At 41.7% G+C, this 23039-nt stretch overlaps 1 protein-coding gene and 1 pseudogene across 1 annotated transcript; both read left to right on the top strand.

The window, feature by feature from the left end:
* The first annotated feature begins 17797 nt into the window (after positions 1-17797).
* On the top strand, positions 17798-19633 carry LOC127129584 (CDP-diacylglycerol--glycerol-3-phosphate 3-phosphatidyltransferase 1, chloroplastic-like; annotated as a pseudogene).
* Positions 19634-19966: 333 nt separating this feature from the next.
* On the top strand, positions 19967-21817 carry LOC127132449 (phosphoenolpyruvate carboxylase 4). Its single transcript, XM_051061402.1, has 8 exons — positions 19967-20100; positions 20226-20351; positions 20431-20532; positions 20603-20749; positions 20897-20995; positions 21111-21199; positions 21333-21459; positions 21548-21817. The coding sequence occupies exons 1-8, from the start codon at positions 19987-19989 to the stop codon at positions 21800-21802; spliced, it is 1059 nt and encodes a 352-aa protein (XP_050917359.1). The 5' UTR covers positions 19967-19986; the 3' UTR covers positions 21803-21817.
* Positions 21818-23039: the final 1222 nt, after the last annotated feature.

Raw genomic sequence — 23039 nt, 5'->3', positions numbered from 1 at the left:
TTAAGAGGGAAATTGGGGATTTGTATTCATGAGAAGTTATAGCAATTAAAGTGGAGTGGAAAAGGTAATAAAAATATTGTCTGCCCACTTAAAAGAAAGTGCCACATTTATGATAAATCATTACCTAGTATTAGAACTAGTATCTATGCCATTTCCACACGCTACCTCAACACAACCATTTCCATCTTCATCCAACTTCTCAGAAAACCTCTGCTAGGGCAAAAAGATTTTTATCAAAAGTTCAACAAAATGTCACAACATCCCTCATCCTCAGGATCAAAACCCACTCACAAAGGAAGGACTCCCTCCATGGAGTTTCTGGATGAAGATATTATGGAGGTTATTCCCCTCTCTGTTATTCCAGGCGACATCTCTGGCCCTTCTTCCACGGCTGGAAGTAATCAAGGTAACATTCCTAATAAATCACCTCATAAGGATGATATTCACTTTACAGATCGTGCCATTAGGAACCTAGTAACTAGGATTCTAAATGAAGGGCATGTAGTCAAGGGTGTTTCTACCCCTTTGTCGAGAAGGGACCCCTCACCTGAGGTGGAACCCCAAACTGAGAAAGATGATGATTCATCTAGATCAGAGAAAGAAGTGGCTGCTGAGGGATTATGCTCTCTAGGTAAAACCTTGCCTAGTAAGAAACCAGCAGATATTTCTCATGAGACTGCTGAGAATGTTATTAATCTGGAGGAAGAGAGTTCAGAAGAAGAAGATGACACCTTGGTTCATCATGTAAAACCAAGTGTTACTAGGAAATTGAAGACCAGAAAAGGGAAGACTGTGGGTGAGATGTTGACAGTCGGAACTAGGAAGAAGACTGCTGGTGTAGGACCCTCCAAATCATGGAGTAAAGTTGAGGTTAAGAAGAGGAAGGTCAGAGAGAGTTCTGACTCTGAAGATGATGTCGAAGACGATGTCCTAGACATCTCTCCTGCTAAAAGGCAGGCTGTTAAAAAGTCCCCAGCCAAAGTTGCAGTTGTGCACTTAGATAACATCTCTTTCCATTTGGAAGATGGTGTTGCCAAGTGGAAGTTTGTCATTCAAATGAGGGTTGCTGTTGAAAGGGAGCTAGGGAAGGAGGCTGTAGAAGTAAAGGAAGTGGTGGAATTGATCAAGAATGCTGGTCTGATGAAAACTGTTGTTGCTTTGCCCCAATGCTTTGAAGGGTTAGTAAAAGAGTTTGTTATGAATATCCCAGAGGATATTTCTGAAAAGAGTAGCAAGGAATTCTACAAGGTCTTTGTGAGAGGTAGATGTGTGAGGTTCTCCCCAACCATAATCAATAAGTTCCTAGGGAGAGGAACTGAAGGAGGTGTGGAGTTAGAGGCTACAGACAATGAAGTCTGTAGGACTATTACTGTTGGCCAAGTCAAGGAATGGCCTAGTAAGAAGCATTTATCAGCTGGCAAATTAACTGTCAAATATGCCATCTAGCATAAGATTGGTTCAGCCAACTGGGTGCCAACTAATCATATCTCAACCATCTCTAATGGTCTTGGAAGAATCATTTATGCTATTGGAACCAGGCTAAAATTTGACTTTGGAAGGTTTATGTTTGAACAGATTGTTAGACATGCATCCACTAATGCAGTAAAGCTACCTATTGCCTTTCCATCTATCATCTGTGGAATTATCTTAAGCCAGCAACCAGGCATTCTCAACACAAGTGATATTCCCAGCAGAAGGAAGCCTCCACTATCCATTCACTACAAGCTGTTTGAAGGAAGCCATGTCAATGATGTTGTCATGACATCTGTAAGGAAGGAGCCTGCCTCTCAAGGTGGCTTGATTGATTAATTGAAGGAAACTTGTAAGGAGCTGGATACTGGTATTAGGGTTGCCAATGCAAGGAAGGAGGCTTTAGAGGTTCTCATTAGTAGTTTAGAGAAGGAAGAGATGGATAAAGCTGGAGAAACCAAGGATTCAGATGCCAATACCTCAAGTGAGAGGTCCAATGCTCAATCTAGTGGCAATTTTGATTCTGAAGGTGAAGATGATGCTACTTCCTCAGACTGAGTGGTAATGGTTCCCCCTGTTATGAAGAATGTGTGTGTTGTGTGCTGATATGAAGACTGGTCCCCCTGCTGTTATGGATGCTGGATGTTTTATTGTTTTTTTTGGAATGTTTGTAATTTGTGGCAGTCCTTACTGATGCCTTGATGTAATATTTGGGCTCTTAATGAGTGTCGCAACCTGAAAAATACAGTGCGCAAAAAAAACAACCGGCGAAAGAAAAAGACAGAAGAGTCGCCACCGGGCGTTATTCATCCCAAAGGAGGGAAAGGAAACGCTCGAAGTAAACCTGAAAAAGGAAAGGACAAGATGGGGTCTCGCAACCAAATCTTGGGTTCGGGAGTCGGTAATGCGAAGGGAAGGTATTAGCACCCCTACGCATCCATAGTACTCTACGGGATCCACTTTTGTAGTTCTTGTCTAAAGGGTGTGAGTTTATCTTGTGCTGTTTACCAAAAAAAAGGTTAAATGAAAATGACTCGCGCGGATGTCGCATCCACTGCATACGTATCTCATCTGAATATGAGAATCAGAGTCTTCGTAGCTCGGCTGACCTATGGGTTGGGGGATGTGTGCTCGCTAAGACATCGCGTCTTATGCCTACGTATCTCATCTGGAATGAGAATCAGAGCAAGCCGTAGTTCGGCTAACTACGGGGTTGTGGATTGGGTTTTGGACGAATGACGTCACTACGCAATCTACCGGATGCTCGACCTTTGGAGACTTACTCGCCTGTAGTAGAAGGAGTAAACGTGTTGCTTTGGGTTTTAGGGTTTGGGATGCTCGAGGGAAAACAGGCAGTCCTTGACGAAGGAACCGCGCTACATGTGGGGATATGAATACAAAACACAAAACATGTATCTCAAAGTAAAATGCCACCAAGGGGCTCAAACATTGCCTCCTATCGAGGTCTTCCAGCTAAGAAAGCGATAAAGTACGAGAAAAGGAAAAAATTACCACACAGATAAAGATCCGAAGTTACAGCAATTAAAGGATTAGCAACCCTGAGATCTCTCCAGCTAGACCATCAAAGAAAATCAGTCAATACGATTAATCAGGATAAACCTCCGGATGGTATCCCTGCAAGAGTATGTGAGCCCTCACGAAAACTCAACAGAAAGGTTAGACAAACAAGGTAAAATCCAGGGAAAACAATGTCATGGCAACACAAAGACAGGTTAGAGAAACAAAATAGGGTAACCAAGAGTTGCCCCTAAATCAAAATGTAACCACATGAATAATTCCATCAAAATTCACAAAAAGCTCACAAAAAGCAATCAAGGGTAGGAGGCCTAAACCTCTTGTCAAACACATGCATCAAAAGGGTATCAAATTCACCCATAATACCTCATACATTTAGAGCATTCAAATTAAAGGCATAAAGATGATGGATATATGGCAAACCTGATTGGAGAGATTGATTAAGATTGAATGGTACGGCCGGATCTGCAAAGTAATACTAGGGTTTGTGTGAGGCGGAGTGAACTTCTCAGGGCTGCCTGAAGGTCGCTGCAGAGTAGTTCCTAGGTTTCCTTCTCTCAAAATCTTTCTCCAGTGAATCTCCCAGTGTAACTCCAAGTGTCTTTTCCTCTACTGAAACTTCAGTATTTATAGACTGATTTTCGTGGGTAGTGGGCTCAAATGAGGGAGACCCAAGTCCAAAAAATATTTTATTTATTTATTTAATTAATTTTATTTATTTATTTATTTTTAACTTTTTTTTTTCTTCAGGAAAAATGAAGGGTAAATTTTGGGGTATTACAGCTGCCCCTATTCAATCAACTGGAGACCCGGAAAGAAGATGGCAGCTGCTTTCGTACTTTCGAGGTATCAAGGGATTGAATACAATAAAAGCCCAAAAATTTGCACTTAAGTGAAGTGAAGTGACAATGCCTATCAGAATCGGCAAAGAGGTGGCCTTGAAACAAGAATCCGTCTGGTACGGTGAGAGTCAGTCTGAATATCGAAAAAGAATGTTAAACTGGATACCAAAATAAATGGTAACACAGAAATAACCATGGCCTGAATGCCGCTCATCAGTCTGAATACTGGAAAGGACTTCGATCTGAACATCGGAAAATTGGCCTGAATGCCACAAGTCGCATCGACCTGAACGTCGGAAACTTCTTCGATCTGAACATCGGAAAGACTTGGCCTGAATGCCACTTCGATCTGAATATCGGGAAAACTGGCCTGAATGCCACTTCGATCTGAATATCGGAACACTGGCCTGAATGCCACTTCGATCTGAATATCGGAACACTGGCCTGAATGCCACAAGTCGCATCGACCTGACCGTCGGAAACTTCTTCGATCTGAACATCGGAATACTGGCTTGAACGCCACTTTGATCTGAATATCGGAATACTGGCCTGAATGCCATAAGTTGCGTCGACCTGATCGTCGGAAACTGCTTCGATCTGAACATCGGAAAACTGGCCTGAACGCCACTTCGGTCTGGATACCGGAAAACTGGCCTGAATGCCACAAGTTGCATCGACCTGAACGTCGGAAACTTCTTCGATCTGAACATCGGAAAACTTCATGCCTATCAGCATTGGCAGAAATAGGGAATGATAATAGAGGCGGCGCATGGGCCAATGACACTTGCTGGGGATAACAAAGGTAAGTCATGAACAATCTTTAGTCTGAGCACTGGAAACAACTTCTGGCTAATCACTTGGGATACCGAGAATGTTTTATGCTTACATGCGTATGTTTGAATTTTTCAATGGCGTAATGCTCCATGAAAATGGAAATGCTACGCGATTTGGAAGGATGCAATGCAATATGATTCTACATGCAGGGATGCGAAATGCTGGGTAGAATGCCAAGCTGAGGCAAGGGGATCTATTGGGGAAATGATCACCATCTTCTGGACTCTGGCAAGGCTGTTGGAGATGCACAGCGCCAAGAATTCTGTGGGGAAATGACCCGCCACACGGTGTTCTAGCAATGACGAAATACCGAGATTCTGACTGGGGAGAGAACGACACTGAACACCTGCTGTTGGGGAAAGCGATAGTGGTTCTGGTAACCATGATCTGCGAGAGATGACTCAACAGGGGAAGCAAACACTGATACGGTACCGAGGTTCTGCTTCAAGGAAAGAAACCATGGATCTGGCATTGGGATTATCGATCTGGCCTCGAACTCTAAGGAGCAGCCACTTCTGCTGGGAAGATACAGTCTGGCACTGTCAACTCCGCTGGGGATATATAGTCTGGCACTGTCAACTCTACTGGGGAGTGTATGTCCTGAAACAAACGCTTGGGGAAGTACAGTGGTGAGAACCTGCTGGGGATTGAAGAATCCAACACTCTGATCAGCTCTGCAGGGATAAGACACCAGATTCGTCTGTTGGCGACTTCACTGGGGAAGATATTCACGATCATCTGCAGGGGATTTTAAGGAAATGCCCTGAGGGTATCTGTTCTGAATAGACGATCCAAAGCACTTAAAATTTACAGCAATTTTAAATGTTTATTAAGCATGTACCTGTAAAGCCCTTATGTGTCATGATGCAATGTTTATCAAAAATTCGGATGTCATTTTTGCAATGAAAACAGAGATATACTGAATAACATGATTTTATTGATTGAATGGCCTCTGAATAGGCATTTACATCAGGAAGCAATCCCTGGAAAGAGGTAATCGCACAAAAGATAAAAACAGAAATTAATCTAATGGCAATGTGAAATGGATTTCTATTGGGTTCCAATTCTGCTATGACTTGCTCGTCTTCAAGATCCTCCAGATGATCAGCCTTCTGAAAAGGTGATTGGACTGTTTCCTACCTTTCGAAAATTTCCAGTCATCGACATGAGATGAGATTCAGAACTGACTCAGAACGCAGTCATTCGCTTAATCCCTAACTTTTGCCTGGATCGCCCTTTTCGGGTTTTCAATCCACCGGGATACCCATTTTTGCCTAAGTTGCCTTTTCAGGTTTTCAACTTACCGGGTGTACGATCTTTTCATTTTTAATCCCTAATTTTTGCCCGAACCTTTTCATTTTCTTGGTTCGTCGGGATGCCCATTTTTGCCTGGACTATTCTTTTTACTGTCCAGCGGGTCTATTTTATGCGAAGTATTTTTTAACTGCGTCTGAGTTCACAGGGGAAGTGAAGTTTTCACCATCCATAGTTGCAAGCATTAAGGCCCCACCATCAAAAACCTTGGTGACAATATACGGTCCATCATAGTTAGGAGTCCACTTGCCCCTGTGATCTGTCTGAGGAGGAAGGATCCTTTTCAACACTAAATCTCCGACTTGGAAACAACGAGGACGCACTTTCTGATCAAAGGCTCTCTTCATCCGACTCTGATACAACTGCCCATGACAAATGGCTGCCATTCGCTTCTCTTCGATAAGACTCAACTCATTGAACCTTGTCCGAATCCATTCGGCTTCGTCTAACTTGACATCCAACAGGACTCTTAGAGAAGGAATCTCCACTTCAACAGGTAGGACTGCTTCCATACCATACACCAGGGAGTAAGGGGTTGCCCCGGTCGATGTACGTACTGAAGTACGGTACCCATGCAAGGCGAAGGGTAGCATCTCATGCCAATCTCTGTACGTGACGACCATCTTCTGCACAATCTTCTTTATGTTCTTATTTGCCGCCTCCACAGCGCCGTTCATCTTAGGGCGGTAAGGGGAAGAATTGTGATGCTGAATGTTGAAGTTCTGACACAACTCCTTCATCATTTTGTTGTTGAGATTAGAACCATTATCAGTAATGATTCTTTCGGGAATCCCATAGCGACAAATGATTTCTTTCTTGATGAAACGAGCAACCACATGTCTGGTGACATTCGCGAACGACGCTGCCTCGATCCACTTGGTGAAATAGTCGATGGCAACAAGGATGAAGCGATGCCCATTGGAAGCAGTCGGCTCAATCTTTCCAATCATGTTGATGCCCCACATAGAAAACGGCCACGGCGAAGACATCACATTCAGAGGATTCGGCGGTACATGCACCTTATCAGCATAAATCTGGCATTTATGACACTTCCGAGCATATTTGAAGCAATCTGATTCCATGGTCATCCAGTAATAACCCGCTCTCAACAATTTCTTAGTCATTGCATGTCCGCCGGCATGAGTACCGAAGGAACCTTCATGAACTTCCTGCATTAACATGTCTGCCTCGTGTCTGTCCACGCATCTGAGCAAAACCATATCGAAGTTCCTCTTATACAGCACATCGTCTTTGTTCAAGAAGAAACTGCCTGCCAATCTTCTCAAAGTCTTTCTGTCATTGTTGGATGCCCCTGCAGGGTACTCTTGATTCTTCAGAAAGCACTTGATATCGTGATACCAGGGCTTGTCATCGACTACCAGTTCAGCAGCAAACACATACGCGGCCCTGTCAAGGCGCATCACATCGATCTTGGGAGCATGGTTCCAACGAATTACCTTGATCATGGAGGATAGAGTAGCAAGTGCGTCTGCCATCTGGTTCTCATCACGAGGTATATGATACAATTTTACTGTTGTGAAGAAAGTCAACAGTCTTCTCGTGTAGTCTCTGTAGGGGACTAGAGTGGGTTGGAGAGGTATTCCAATCACCATTCACTTGATTGATCACTAGAGCTGAATCTCCGAAGATGTCCAAAGTCTTGATTCTCAAATCAATGGCTTGCTCAATACCCAAGATACAGGCCTCGTACTCAGCTTCATTATTTGTGCACTCAAAAGTCAAACGAGCGGTGAAAGGTATGTGGGCACCTTTCGGAGTAGTAATAACAGCGCCAACTCCACTTCCTCTAGCATTGACAGCCCTATCAAACAACAAAGTCCACTTTTCGTTTGGATCAGGTCCCTCCTCAACAACTGGCTCTTCACAATCTTTCATCTTGAGGAACATGATGTCTTCATCTGGAAAATCAAACTTCATCGGCTCATAATCATCAATCGGCTGCTGAGCAAGATAGTCTGACAGAATACTCCCTTTGATGGCTTTCTGGGATGTATACTGGATATCGTACTCTGTCAGTACCATTTGCCAACGAGCGACCCTTCCGGTGAGAGCTGGCTTCTCGAATATGTATTTGACTGGATCCATCTTAGAAATCAACAAGGTAGTATGGTTCAACATATACTGCCTCAGTCGGCGAGCAGCCCAGGCCAAAGCACAACAAGTTTTCTCAAGCTGCGAATATTTGACTTCACAGTCGGTAAACTTTTTGCTAAGGTAGTATATGGCATGCTCTTTTCGACCAGACTCGTCATGCTGTCCCAATACACACCCCATCGAGTTCTCAGTCACTGATAGGTACATTATCAGAGGTCTCCCAGGAACTGGAGGTATAAGGATCGGAGGTTTCTGTAGATACTCTTTTATCTTCTCGAAAGCCCATTGACAATCTTCATTCCACCTGATAGCCTGATCTTTCTTCAGCAATTTGAAAATTGGCTCACACGTGGTTGTTAGGTGAGAGATGAACCTTGCAATGTAGTTCAACCTCCCTAAGAAACTACGGACTTGCTTCTCTGTTCTTGGCTCTGGCATTTCCTGTATAGCTTTTACTTTGTGGGGATCCACCTCAATCCCTTTTCCGCTAACAATAAAACCCAACAATTTTCCCGATCTCACCCCGAAAGTGCACTTGTTCGGATTAAGTCTCAGTTTGAATTTCCTCAAACGCTCAAACAGTTTCTGCAAATTCACCAAATGTTCTTCTTCTGTCTGAGATTTGGCAATCATATTGTCCACATAAACCTCGATTTCATGATGAATCATATCATGGAACAGAGTCACCATAGCTCGTTGATATGTTGCTCCAGCATTTTTCAGACCAAACGGCATCACCTTGTAGCAGAAGGTGCCCCATGGGGTTATGAAAGTTGTCTTTTCCATGTCTTCTGGTGCCATCTTGATTTGGTTATAGCCAGAAAAGCCATCCATGAAGGAGAATACCGAGAACTGAGCTGTATTATCCACCAAAACGTCGATGTGAGGTAATGGGAAATCATCTTTAGGGCTAGCTCTGTTCAGATCCCGGTAGTCGACACACATCCGTACCTTTCCATCCTTCTTAGGTACTAGGACGATGTTTGCAACCCATGGCGGATAATTGGTGACTGCTAGAAACCCTGCATCCAACTGCTTTTGCACTTCTTCCTTTATCTTGACAGCCATCTCTGGTCTTGTTCTTCTGAGCTTCTGCTTGACCGGAGGACAACCTTCTTTGAGAGGCAAGCGGTGTACCACGATGTCTGTGTCCAGCCCGGGCATGTCCTGATAAGACCAGGCGAAGATGTCAACGTATTCTTGCAGCAATTCAATCAGCCCTTTCTTCACATTGTCTTCTAAAGCAGCCCCTATCTTGATTTCTCTCTTGGCGTCCTCGGTGCCGAGATTAATCACTTCAACAGACTCTTGATGCGGTTGAATAACCCTTTCCTCTTGTTTTAATAACCTGGTAAGCTCTTCAGGGAGTTCACAGTCTTCATCACCCTCTTCTTCAGCTTGGAAGATTGGATTTTCAAAGTCGAAACGAGCCGTAGCAGAAACGTTATCAATAGGATCCGGTGATGTGCATCTGCATGAGTGATGGTATGTGCTTATGAGTGTGAACAAGAAGTGAAAACTAAACAAAACATTGCCATTTTTTATTTTGAAAAACTGCAAAAATAGAAAGACAGGGAACGAAATATTTGAATGCAAAAATACGTCCTATATTTATGATAAAAATGCAAGTGTCACATAGATTGGCCTTACAATGAGTCATTACGCCCTGGGCGGAACGTAAGACTTGGATATGCATGAATAAACAAAGAAAATTACTCTTCAAGAAGAGTGACTTGGATAATCTCTTCAGAAGACCAATTGTTGATGACTTCACCTGGGATCCTCGGACGCACCCAGTTGTCAATGTCACAATCACTATCCCCATCTTCTTCGTTGACTGCAGAGACTTGACCATACTGAATGATGCCAGCACTGGAGAAAGTGATCGGCCCCTGACGAGTCTGAGGCGTTGAAGTACACACATCCGAAACATCGGAATCAAGTTCAATTACATCATGGATCATCCACATTGGAAAAAATAAATACATCATCATGGATTACAGAATCAGTAGGAACAACATCTGCGAATTCATCAGTAGCATCTTCAAACCCTTCTTCCTCAACCCCTTCCACAAACTCTTGGACAGACAAATCTTCAACCTGGAGGATACCCTTGTCGAGCAAGGCCTGGATACCCTGCTGTAGCTTCAAACAACCTCCACTCTGAGTGGCACAATCCAAACAACCCTTCCCACAACCGGGGAAAACATCGGCCTTCAGCAAGCATCCTTTGATATCCAACAATGGAGTCTTCAACTTCAACACATCCTTAATGGACTTGGCTTTTCCCTCTATCATGTTAACGTTCGCACCACCATGCTGGGGCATGGGATTGTTAACGACATTCGGAGCCAGTGCAAGGTCGATGGCCTTTGAATCTATGAGATCTTGAACTACGTGCTTAAAAGCTTTGCAGTTCTCAATATTGTGGCCAGGTGCCCCAGAGTGGAAGCTATACCTAGCGTTGGCGTCGTAACCCACCGAAAGTCTACCAATAGGAGGGGCCAGAGTGCGCAGTTGCACAAGTTGTAGTTGTTGAAGACTAGAAAGCAACTGAGCGTACGACATTGGAAGGGTGTCGAAACGCCGGTCCATCATCCTTTGCCTCTGTTGATAAGCGGGTCTGTTACCCGGTTGCTGCTGTTGTTGATACTGAGCTGGTTGACGTTGTGATTGTTGTTGTTGTAGTGGCGCTGCAGCTGGAATGGTCACAGCCGCAACATACGGTTGTTGATGATAGTTCTGAAAATTATTCCTCTGGTTATCCCTGTTCTGATAAGAAGATATGGCACTTGCATCCCCTTCTCTCCTCTTCTGTCCCTGAATGAACGGCTTCTTCACCCCTGATGAGGATCCACCTCCACTCTAGCTCTTATAGGTCTTTAGGTAATTCTCCACCCTTTCTCCAGTAGAGACCACATCAGCAAAGTTGGAAGCATTGCACCCCACCAGACGCTCCAGATAAGGTCCAGGCAGTGTATTCATGAACATGTTGGCCATTTCCTTTTCCAACATAGGAGGCTGAACACGGGAAGCTGTATCCCTCCAGCGTTGAGCGTATTCCCTGAAGCACTCATTGCTTTTAAGAGACAGATTCTGAAGTTGAGTTCTGTCTGGAGCCATGTCTGCATTATACTGATACTGTTTCATGAAAGCCTCTGCCAAATCCCTCCAGCAACGGATGTGGGCTCTGTCCAGCCTCATATACCATTCCAAGGATGCCCCAGCCAGGCTGTCCTGGAAGAAGTACATAAGTAGCTTCTCGTCATCAGAGTATGCAACCATTTTATGGAAATAGGCTTGCACGTGAGTTTTGGGGCAAGAGCTGCCATGGTATTTGTCAAATATCGGGACCTTGAATTTCGGTGGCACTCTCACACCTGGGACCAGCCCCAAGTCAGCAACATCTACTCCCAGAAGATTTTGTCCTTCCACTGCTTTCAACCTCTCTTCCAATCTTCTAAACATGGGGTCCATGCCAAAGTCTTCCTGAAGCAAGGGGAACTGATCATCCTGACCATCCTGAATGGGTTGTTGATCTAGGTTGACATGCGGGATCGGGATAGGCCCCGGTCCATTGGGACCATTAGCCTCTCCAGCTGGAGGATCCGCCAACGTCTCTGGTTGAGTAATAGGGGGATCCCTCTGTACCAACAATCTAAGCTCCTGCTGTCCTTGAGCCACCCCTTGAACCAAATCCATGAATTGATTAATGCGAATCTTCATCTCGGCGAGCTCTGCTTGTAGGCTCTCCATCGCTCTCTGTTGATTCCTTCGGGTACCATATCGGTGAATGCCTGAGTCAGCTATCCTGCTAGTGGAACACCAAACAACTGAGAACACTGCGGCAGTACCTGTTATGCAAGACATGCTATGGATATGCAAATGCAATGACATGTTTATCAAATCCAAAAGGTATTCTACCCCCTTGATTCCAGTCTCTCATCAGATAAAATATCCCTATCAAAAAGTACCAGAAAAACCCCGACTAGAATCAAGAAGAAGATATAAACCCCACAGAAATGGATAAACATGTGTTAAATGATATGAATGCAGAATGATGTGATGCAATGACATGGGAATGCAGTGCAGTGGTATGTCAATCAGGATTGCTGTATCTGCTTGAACATCTGTCGGGTTGTACTGTCTGAAGAGAAAACCACTGAGGAATATAATACAAGATCAAAGCTCTGCTCCAGAAAACCGGGTTGGTTGGAGGTTAAGGTTTCCTGAATTTAGCCCGCCCCTCACTGGTAGGTTCTAAGAACAGAAGTTCGTCAACTTCAGCCCTTCAGTCGCGAATAATACGTTTACCAATGAAGGTTTGGCATTATTACGGGATAAAAGACCTCCACTGACTCCCCTCAACAGGACATCCTAAAGCAAGTTCCCAGTCTCGGGGTCCTCGGATTGATCAGCGAGAATGCGCCCACCAGAGCTAACATAATCACGTCTCGGAGGAGAGGCCTCAACTGAGTTCTCGGGAAATGGTCACCAGAGTCGACGATTTCTAAAGGAACATCATGTCGTTACGGAACATCCGTAGGACATAATATATCCAAGAGAAACCTCGTCTGGGTGTGGTTCTTCACGAACGACTTAACGTAGCAACATGCCACGCAAGCCTCATGATCATCCACTCTAAAACCTGTGTGTGCACTCAAGCCTGGGTAATGGGCTTATCTCTCGTAGAACATCCCATCCCAACAAACAAACAACAGCTCCAACAGATACAGCAGATGAATGCAAGCAAGTAAGTAAATAAATGTACAAAAGCATGAACACCCAATAAACAAAAAATCACACGAGCTAGGAGGGACTCGCTTAGGGAAGATGGACCAGCAAGAGGTCAACTTCTTAACTCCCCAGCAGAGTCGCCAGCTGTCGCAACCTGAAAAATACAGTGTGCGAAAAAAACAACCGGCGAAAGAAAAAGACAGAAGAGTCGCCACCGTGCGTTATTCATCCCAAAGGAGGGAAAGGAAACGCTCGAAGTAAACCTGAAAAAGGAAAGGACAAGACGGGGTCTCGCAACCAAATCTTGGGTTCAGGAGTCGGTTATGCGAAGGGAAGGTATTAGCACCCCTACGCATCCATAGTACTCTACGGGTTCCACTTTTGTAGTTCTTGTCTAAAGGGTGTGAGTTTATCTTGTGCTGTTTACCAAAAAAAAGGTTAAATGAAAAAGACTCGCGCGGATGTCGCATCCACTGCATACGTATCTCATCTGAATATGAGAATCAGAGTCTTCGTAGCTCGGCTGACCTATGGGTTGGGGGATGTGTGCTCGCTAAGACATCGCGTCTTATGCCTACGTATCTCATCTGGAATGAGAATCAGAGCAAGCCGTAGTTCGGCTAACTACGGGGTTGTGGATTGGGTTTTGGACGAACGACGTCACTACGCAATCTACCGGATGCTCGACCTTTGGAGACTTACTCGCCTGTAGTAGAAGGAGTAAATGTGTTGCTTTGGGTTTTAGGGTTTGGGATGCTCGAGGGCAAACAGGCAGTCCTTGACGAAGGAACCGCGCTACATGTGGGGATATGAATACAAAACACAAAACATGTATCTCAAAGTAAAATGCCACCAAGGGGCTCAAACATTGCCTCCTATCGAGGTCTTCCAGCTAAGAAAGCGATAAAGTACGAGAAAAGGAAAAAATTACCACACGGATAAAGATCCGAAGTTACAGCAATTAAAGGATTAGCAACCCTGAGATCTCTCCAGCTAGACCATCAAAGAAAATCAGTCAATACGATTAATCAGGATAAACCTCCGGATGGTATCCCTGCAAGAGTATGTGAGCCCTCACGAAAACTCAACAGAAAGGTTAGACAAACAAGGTAAAATCCAGGGAAAACAATACCATGGCAACACAAAGACAGGTTAGAGAAACAAAATAGGGTAACCAAGAGTTGCCCCTAAATCAAAATGTAACCACATGAATAATTCCATCAAAATTCACAAAAAGCTCACAAAAAGCAATCAAGGGTAGGAGGCCTAAACCTCTTGTCAAACACATGCATCAAAAGGGTATCAAATTCACCCATAATACCTCATACATTTAGAGCATTCAAATTAAAGGCATAAAGATGATGGATATATGGCAAACCTGATTGGAGAGATTGATTAAGATTGAATGGTACGGCCGGATCTGCAAAGTAATACTAGGGTTTGTGTGAGGCAGAGTGAACTTCTCAGGGCTGCTTGAAGGTCGCTGCAGAGTAGTTCCTAGGTTTCCTTCTCTCAAAATCTTTCTCCAGTGAATCTCCCAGTGTAACTCCAAGTGTCTTTTCCTCTACTGAAACTTCAGTATTTATAGACTGATTTTCGTGGGTAGTGGGCTCAAATGAGGGAGACCCAAGTCCAAAAAAATTTGTTATATTTTATTTATTTATTTAATTAATTTTATTTATTTATTTATTTTTAACTTTTTTTTTTCGTTTTTTTTTTCTTCAGGAAATAATGAAGGGTAAATTTTGGGGTATTACAATGAGTTCCATGGATTTCTAATTATCTCAGCTTTTACAGCTATGTATAATTATGGTTTGTATCTCCTAACATTTATGTTTTAACATTTTATATGTTATAACATCTGTGGTGACATTCTCTGCCAGGCTAATTGACATTTATTTTGTCTAATTGGTCACCTTTGGTCTATTTTGACTAAAAAGGGGGAGAAGTGATTATGTGGAGCAGTTAAATATGTGGAGCTGTGTGGAGATGTGTGTGCTGGTGTAGCTGAACAGATGAACAACTAATGTTGAAGGAGATGTGTTTGATGTAAGACAAAATGTTGTTCTGTTTACAGATGTTGAAGCAGATGTCAGAGGGTGACTCTGATTGTTATCTGATGTGGTGCACAGGTGATGTTGAAGAAGATGTCAGAGGGTGACTCTGAGTGTTACATGTGCTGTTATTGTTAAAGGAGACGTCTGTGTTGTACAGACTTAGGGGGAGAAGAAGTACCCTTGTGCATTTGTGTGTTTTACTAGGTGCTATTATAACTAGTAATTCTGTGTGTTTGCTTCTGCTGCTACTTAAACCGCTGTTATGTTGTTTAACTGCTGATGTATTTTTTCTTGTGAACAAAATGGACAGATATATGTTTTAGCCAAAATTTGCCAAAGGGAGAGTTTGTTGGTTCTAAGTGTTGGCAGCAATTTTGGTAAAACAAAGAGTGTTCACAAGATGTTGTATGTGATGTCTTAACTTAAGATATCTTGTACATGCTGGAGTTTAAAAACATAATCATGCAGGATTGTTTCAGGATATCATACACGATGTCATGACATCTGATATTATGTACCTGCTGAATATTTAAATTGGAATTATGCACGATTGTTCCAGGATGTTAGACTCGATGTCATGACATTTGTACACAGAACATTCAGGGTGAATGTTATGTGTTATGTGACTGCGTGTTTAATGACAATCTATGTATGATTGAAGATCTGATTCACAATCACATTCAATCAATAATTACAACCAGATTTACTTATTTTCCAAAGAGATCTAATCAGCTTGCATGAGAAGATTTGAATGGAAAATAGTTTTAGGGTTTTATGATGTCCAAGCCCAGCTGAAAGCTTCTATAAAAAGGACATGGAAAACCTCATTTGATACACAACCAATATAGAGCAAAATATTGAGAGAGAATGAGGGTTTGTATCTTGTGTGGTCGTGTGACTTGTAAGCCATTCAATTCATCCATAGATGATTGAATTGGTCTGATTTGTGAGTTGTAATTTATCACTCAAAGCTTTTAAGCATGAGTGTGTGTCTACTTGATTGAAGTTGTTAAGCAAAATAAAGTGTGAGTCTACTTGATTGAAGCTGCTAAGTAAGATCAAGTGTGTGTCTTTGAAGAGTGTCTTCTTTTCATAAGTAATTGTTGTTTAAAATCACAGGTGTGATTGAGGGGGAGTGAGTGGGTTCTCATATCTAAGAGTTCTTAGGTAAAAATCACACGGATAGAGATTAGGTGAAAAAGACTGTAACTTGTGGAGTGTACTGAGAGTCTTTGAACTGATTCTATTTAGTGGATTTCCTTCCTGGCTTGGTAGCCCCCAGACGTAGGTGAGTTGCACCGAACTGGGTTAACAATTACTTGTGTCTCTTGCACTACTATTATTTATCTTTATCCTGTTGGTTTTACTCAGATATTAGTGTCGTGACATTACCTTCGACATCTCATATCTGATACCAGAATTTCAGTATAAATATAGGGTCTTAGAGTTAGAAAAGTGTGTAAAATTGTGTATAAAAACCTGCAAATTTACTAAGTATTCGTGTGAAGAAGAATTGTAAAACGCAGAATGTACGTTGTCTACACCATTGTTTAATCATTTCAAAGCATTACAAAGTTATCTTTACTTTCTTTTCAAAAATATCTTTCCTTGCTTTTTACTCTCAAACACTTTATTTCTTACTTCATCATTTACAAGTTTAAAGATCTTTAGTTCCTTTCGTTACTTTGAACTTTTACCTTACATTTTTAAAGATTCCAGCACTTACCAACTTTTTTGATTGCTTTCAATCCTTCTACAATTCCCGTCATTTACTTCTTCTTTAATAGTTCTAAATACTGATTTAAGATTGTTCTTTTGTTCAAGTCACTCTTTTTGTCTTTAGTTTTTATTTAACGCTTCGATTTGACGTTTAGTCCGATCATTTATCAACGTTATGCTTACGAGAAATTTAGCACATGTCCTAGGATCAATCTGATCGATCCTGTAAGTGACCAAATTTAGAAATTTGGAAGATCAGCGGTTGTTTACCACTTTTCAAGGTAAACACATGAGTGTGATTATCATATGCCCAAGTCAGGGCCCAAAATTAACCAAGAAAAGGAAACAGGGGGTGCCAACCATGGGAGAGCATGTAGGCAGCATAATCGGGCCAAAAAGCCCAAAATTAACACAAGCTGGAGGCTAAAGGGAATGGGTTGGAATAGTGAGTCAGCAGGCCATGGACACGTGTGCAATTGACCAACATCAAACACGTTATTTACGTGTTAGTAAAAATTCAGAGTTCAAAAATTAAAAATGAAGAACCTCTCTCCACCTGACCTTAGTTTCTCCTCCGTCACGCTGGAGGTTGCCTCCAGCGGCGAAGCTCTAATGTCCAAACAATTTACATCACGTTCTCCAACTCTTCATCCTGATTTTAAATATCACAGTGAAACAACCTAATTCCCTCTCAAAAGTATGAATCAAAGCAAATCCTCAAAGAACCCTAATCCTTGGAATCAAAATTAAACTCTCATATATCGGAATCAAAGCCTTAGAGGTTAGGGATTTGATTCCCCTAATCCTCCCCCACGCTCCAGTAACAAACATGCTATGAAATGACGAAGACACTACGCCAAAAAGGTTTTTTAACAGCGCATTTTAGACAGCGCTTTTAAAAGAAAGCGCTGTCTAAGGTTAAGATAAAAATAAAACACGGAAAATGTTCTAAAAAAATAATGAAAGCGCTGTCTAAGGGGGGGTCTTAGACAGCGCTTTTAGAAAGCGCTGTCTAAGACCCCCCCTTAGACAGCGCTTTTAGAAAGCGCTTTTAAATATAGACCTTAGTCAGCGCTTTTGAGAAAGCGCTGTTTAAAGTCTTTCAGTTTAAACCACATTTTATTTTCTCTTTCTCTCTTTTGTATTTGTATTAAAACAAACAATTTGTTTTCAACCGCCGCCACCGCCGCCGTCAAACCCCTCTTCCTCTCATTCTCAAACTCCTTCACCTCCAGAAACTTCCACCAACACAAACGCTTCAGATACACCTCCTCCGCAACTAAATTCCCAATTTCCAATAAACCCCCCTCTTCTCCGCCAATTTGGGGCTTTCTGGAAAAGCCCTAGTTTCTACCGTTCCACCACAGCCAGAACCAGAACAAGAACAAGAACAACCACAATCTTCCAAATTGCTCACTCTACCCACCATTCTCACTCTTGGCCGTGTCGCCGCCGTGCCGCTTCTTGTTGCCAGTAAGTGTTTCCCCTATTCCGCTCACTGCAACATTTTCATTTTCAATTTTATCTATTTTTGTATATAATTGTGTTCTGTGTAGCTTTCTATTTGGATGGTTGGCAAGGAACAGTAGCTACTACCACAATCTTCATTGCTGCTTCTGTTACAGATTGGCTTGATGGTTACATTGCTCGCAAGGTTATTCAATTCACTTCAAACACCACTAACTAACCCTATATTTTTCTTCTATCACTTTTTTCTTTTACTAAATTTGTTGCTTGCAATGCAGATGAATTTAAAATCTTCATTTGGTGCATTCTTAGATCCTGTAGCTGATAAGGTATTTCTTCCAATTCTTAACTTTTGATGCAATTGCAATTGCATACCGAAAGGCACATGTTAATGAATCTAAAAGTAGAAAATTTGTATTGAAACTAATAATGTTAAACATGCATGTGTTCTACTCAATGCAGCTTATGGTTGCTGCCACATTGGTTTTATTATGTACTAGACCTTTGGATGTTGGTTTGTTTGCACAAGCACCCTGGTTACTACCTATACCTGCCATTGCCATCATTGGCAGAGAGGTAATGAATGCTTATCTGACTTCTAATGCATGCTTTACTAATAAGCTCTTCTTTACATCACTGGGAACTGTGTGAGGGTCCTTCTTCATGTATCACTAAATTCATGCATCTTAATTGTTTTGTATTATTATATTTCTTTATTTTGTTCCATTTTTCATATTTTGTTCTTTGATGTTTTGTTTGTAACGTGTTTATGTGTACTAATGAATGAACTCTTACTACACCAACTTACCTTTACAATTAAACTGGTGTTCATTGTAACAGTCAAAGAATAAGAATTACTAATGATGTTATTTTTCATACTACTGAGTGAACTGGGCCGAAGCCAAGGTGGGTTAGATAATCAGTTTGTGTGTGGGAATGGAGATTTTTCAAGCATTTGATGATCTATTGTTTTAATCTACGGTGCTCTGGGAGCGAAATCTCTGATAGTTTAATTAGGGGTAACATTTTGTTTCCATCTTGTGTATATACCTGTAATTGTATTTTGCTTTGGCATGTTGGTGATGCATAATTAGTATATAATTACCCAAAAGCTTAATTCTCTGACTCACTGAGATCCATATTTATATGGTAAATTAGCCATACTCGTGTATTTTCATTATGCTTTTGAGACATCATACTTTGCCCTGATTTACTGGTTTTGCATTAGTGACCAAATCAGATACCTTATAATTTTTTATTCATGTTATAGATTACCATGTCTGCTGTCAGGGAATGGGCTGCTTCCCAGGATAGTAAGCTTTTAGAGGTCTGTTTCATCTTCTGTACACTTGAAATTGAATTAACTAGCTGGTATTAGCACAAAGTTATGAGCTTATATCATGAAACTTGGTATAATAGGCCGTTGCTGTTAATAACTTGGGGAAGTGGAAAACAGCCACACAGATGACTGCGTTAGCCATCCTCCTCGCCACCCGGGACTCGAGGTATAAGTTTAATTTGTATTAGATTAGAGATTCTATGAAAAGAAAAATTATGTGAAAAAACTCATTCCTTAAACGCACGGGCTTATACTTCAGTTATCTTTTATCTAATAACTTGCTCTAAACTACAAGTGCGTAATGCTTAGTCTTGTTTTCAGCTGTCATCAATTGATGGGATTTTCTGTATTTTCTCGAGTATCAAGGTTTTCTAGTTCACGTGAAAAGAAAAATAACAACTTGGCATATAATAACATTTTTTTTATCTTCCAAGGTTTGAATATAGTGGAGCAATCACTCTGGAAAGCTGTTCCTCATTATTTGCGTCGAGTCAGCAATGCTTTAAAGAAGGTCTATCATTTTTACTTCATGGTCAATTAGCTGCATTTAAATAAAATGACAGAATCCCAAACAGGAAAGTCCGGTTTTCAGAAGCTTTTAGAGCCACAGCTTCCTCAACTTCCTGGAATTGCTCCTTATAGAGTTGTCTTGGGAAATGTAAAGGATAAGGTATTGCTTCAGATTGATTCCGGTGATGAGTACTTGAAATCACATATTTTCGGTTTTGATATAGCAACTCGCAATTTGAGTTTAAAATCACCATTCAAATAAATGCATGAAATTTGTGTGTTTAGCTTGAGAGGAGCCGTAGACGGTTAGAACTTCTTCTTGAGGATGTTGCATGTGACTACGATCCTTTGGATTATTATGAAACTGCTGACCAGCTTTTGGAACCTCTGCTTCTCTGCTATGAATCTCTGGTACTCTTTCTCATTCCCTCTTTTTCCTGAATGGTTTGTCCACACTCCACAATTGCTATTTAACCTTCCGTGTCTTCAGCAATCATACGGATCCGGGGTGCTAGCTGATGGTCGACTTGCTGATCTCATTCGTAGAGTTGCTACCTTTGGAATGGTTCTAATGAAGCTTGACTTGCGCCAGGTCTGATTTGTATTTGATTTTTATCATTTCTGTAGTAATCAACTATGTTCTGAAACGATCTGTATTACAGGAATCAGGGAGACATGCTGACACGCTTGATGCAATCACAACGTATTTGGATATGGGTACTTACAGTGAATGGGATGAAGAAAAGAAATTAGATTTCTTAACCAGAGAGCTGAAAGGGAAGAGGCCACTAGTTCCTGTCAGTATAGAGGTGAGACAGTTAAGAGTTTTCACTTTTTATACAATGTACCGAGTCTTGACCAGTTATATTACCACCATTGTGATATTTCTAATTTACCGAGGCCTGTGATCTATTCAAAGTTCTTGCTATTTCTGATTGGTATCTTGATTTTTTTAGGTCCCGGCTGATGTTAAAGAAGTCTTGGATACATTCCAAATTGCTGCTGAACTAGGGAGTGATTCACTTGGAGCTTATGTGATCTCTATGGCCTCAAGTGTATGACTAATTGCTTATGGCTACAACTTGTGCTAAATCATTAATCAATCCTCAGATCCTTCATTTTTCTATCTAATTATTAATGAAATTTTATCCACTTTTTCTTGATTGTCAGGCAAGTGATGTTCTTGCAGTTGAGCTTTTACAAAAGGATGCACGGCTCGCTGCTACTGGAGAGTTGGGAAGAGCATGTCCTGGTGGAACGTAAGTAGGAAACCTTAAGTCGAACTTATTTATCTTTCAATTTGTGTGATCGAAATGGTGCTTTAGATGAAAAATTACTTGTCTATTATGTTTGTTTTGTGAATATTTGAATCTTATGACGTGTTTACAACAGGTTGCGGGTTGTCCCTCTATTTGAAACCGTGAAGGACCTAAGAGAAGCTGGTTCAGTTATCCGGAAACTTTTATCAATAGACTGGTACCACGAACACGTCATTAAGAATCACAACGGTCATCAAGAGGTACCTTTTTACTCCGAGGTGTATTTGATTTTATGTTACAGTTATCATGTGAAATTCATTTGATAGTGTTGTAAATTTGTATATGCAGGTTATGGTTGGATATTCTGATTCTGGTAAAGATGCTGGACGCTTCACTGCTGCATGGGAACTTTACAAAGCTCAGGAGGATGTTGTTGCTGCTTGCAATGATTACGGTATTAAAGTTACACTGTTCCATGGCCGTGGAGGCAGTATTGGCCGGGGTGGTGGCCCTACATATCTGGCTATTCAATCCCAGCCACCCGGATCTGTGATGGTAGGTTATACATTTAGCTTTATCATTGTTAATTTTTTTTCTTTCTAAAAATGTTCTGCTTGATGCGAAGGTTAAGAGGGGACGCGGTTGTAAAATTTTCCCATGGTGCATTGCAGGGCACACTTCGGTCTACTGAGCAGGGAGAAATGGTAGAGGCCAAGTTTGGGTTACCACAGATAGCTGTTAGACAACTTGAAATATACACAACCGCAGTACTACTCGCAACTCTTCGTCCGCCTCTCCCACCAAGTTGTGGTTGGATTCATAGAATCTGACTACGATTGGAGTTTTGGACATTTGAAAGTCGTGGAGCGTTGGTGTATGCTAAGGACAAGTTTCAAGTGGATTTTTATTGTTGTACTTGAATTCCAAGTGTTTTGAATTAGGATTGTAATGTGAGTGTGGGAAATGAATGTATGAATTGGGCTAAAGTCGTAATGTTGTAATTGTAGTGGTGATTTTGTATGTATGGAAATGGTGGAATGAATTTAGTTTAATGAAAATGTAACGAATATATTTAGAAATTGAATGGTTGTAAAAAGTGCTGTCTAAGGGGGATTAGAAAGCGCTTTAGGCAAAAGCGCTGTCTAAGGGGGGGGGGGGGGGGGGCTTAGACAGCGCTTTTTGAAAAGCGCTGTCTAAGGTATACCTAAAAAATTAAAATAGGAGGGTCTTAGAAAGCGCTTTTGGCCAAAGCGCTGTCTAAGGGGGGGGGGGGGCTTAGACAGCGCTTTTTGAAAAGCGCTGTCTAAGGTATACCTAAAAAAATTAAAATAGGAGGGTCTTAGAAAGCGCTTTTGGCCAAAGCGCTGTCTAAGGGGGGGGCTTAGACAGCGCTTTTAAGATTTAAAAAAGCGCTGTCTAAACCTTTAGCAGCGGAGGTTTAGACAGCGCTTTAAAGCGCTGTCTAAGGCTAAAAAAAGCGCTGTCTAAGGTCTTGTTTGTTGTAGTGAGACAAGTGGAGGTAACTCATCGGTGTAGCGCCTAAAAAGCTATGAAATCTTCTCGAATCCTCTTTTTTTTTCTGACTCTTCTTCTTTTTCTCCTAAGGAACTTCTTCTGAAAAATGTGTTGAGTTATTACACTTTGAGAATTCAAGTGAGGTGAGAATGATTGAATTCGTGAGGAGCAGAGATTGAATGTGGAGAGGGTTTGAATGCAGAGAGTGATGATGAGTAATGAATTTGGAAAATAGAGAATTGATTGGTGTAGCGGGGTATTCGTTACCATTAGAGATATTGACTAAATCCAAGGTAAATCATACAAGTCGAGTCACCACCGCACT

Source organism: Lathyrus oleraceus, chromosome 3 (assembly GCF_024323335.1).
Source record: "Lathyrus oleraceus cultivar Zhongwan6 chromosome 3, CAAS_Psat_ZW6_1.0, whole genome shotgun sequence".
Taxonomy (NCBI): Eukaryota; Viridiplantae; Streptophyta; class Magnoliopsida; order Fabales; family Fabaceae; genus Lathyrus; species Lathyrus oleraceus.
Note: the sequence above shows the minus strand (reverse complement) of the source record. Positions and strands in the feature narration are given on the sequence as shown.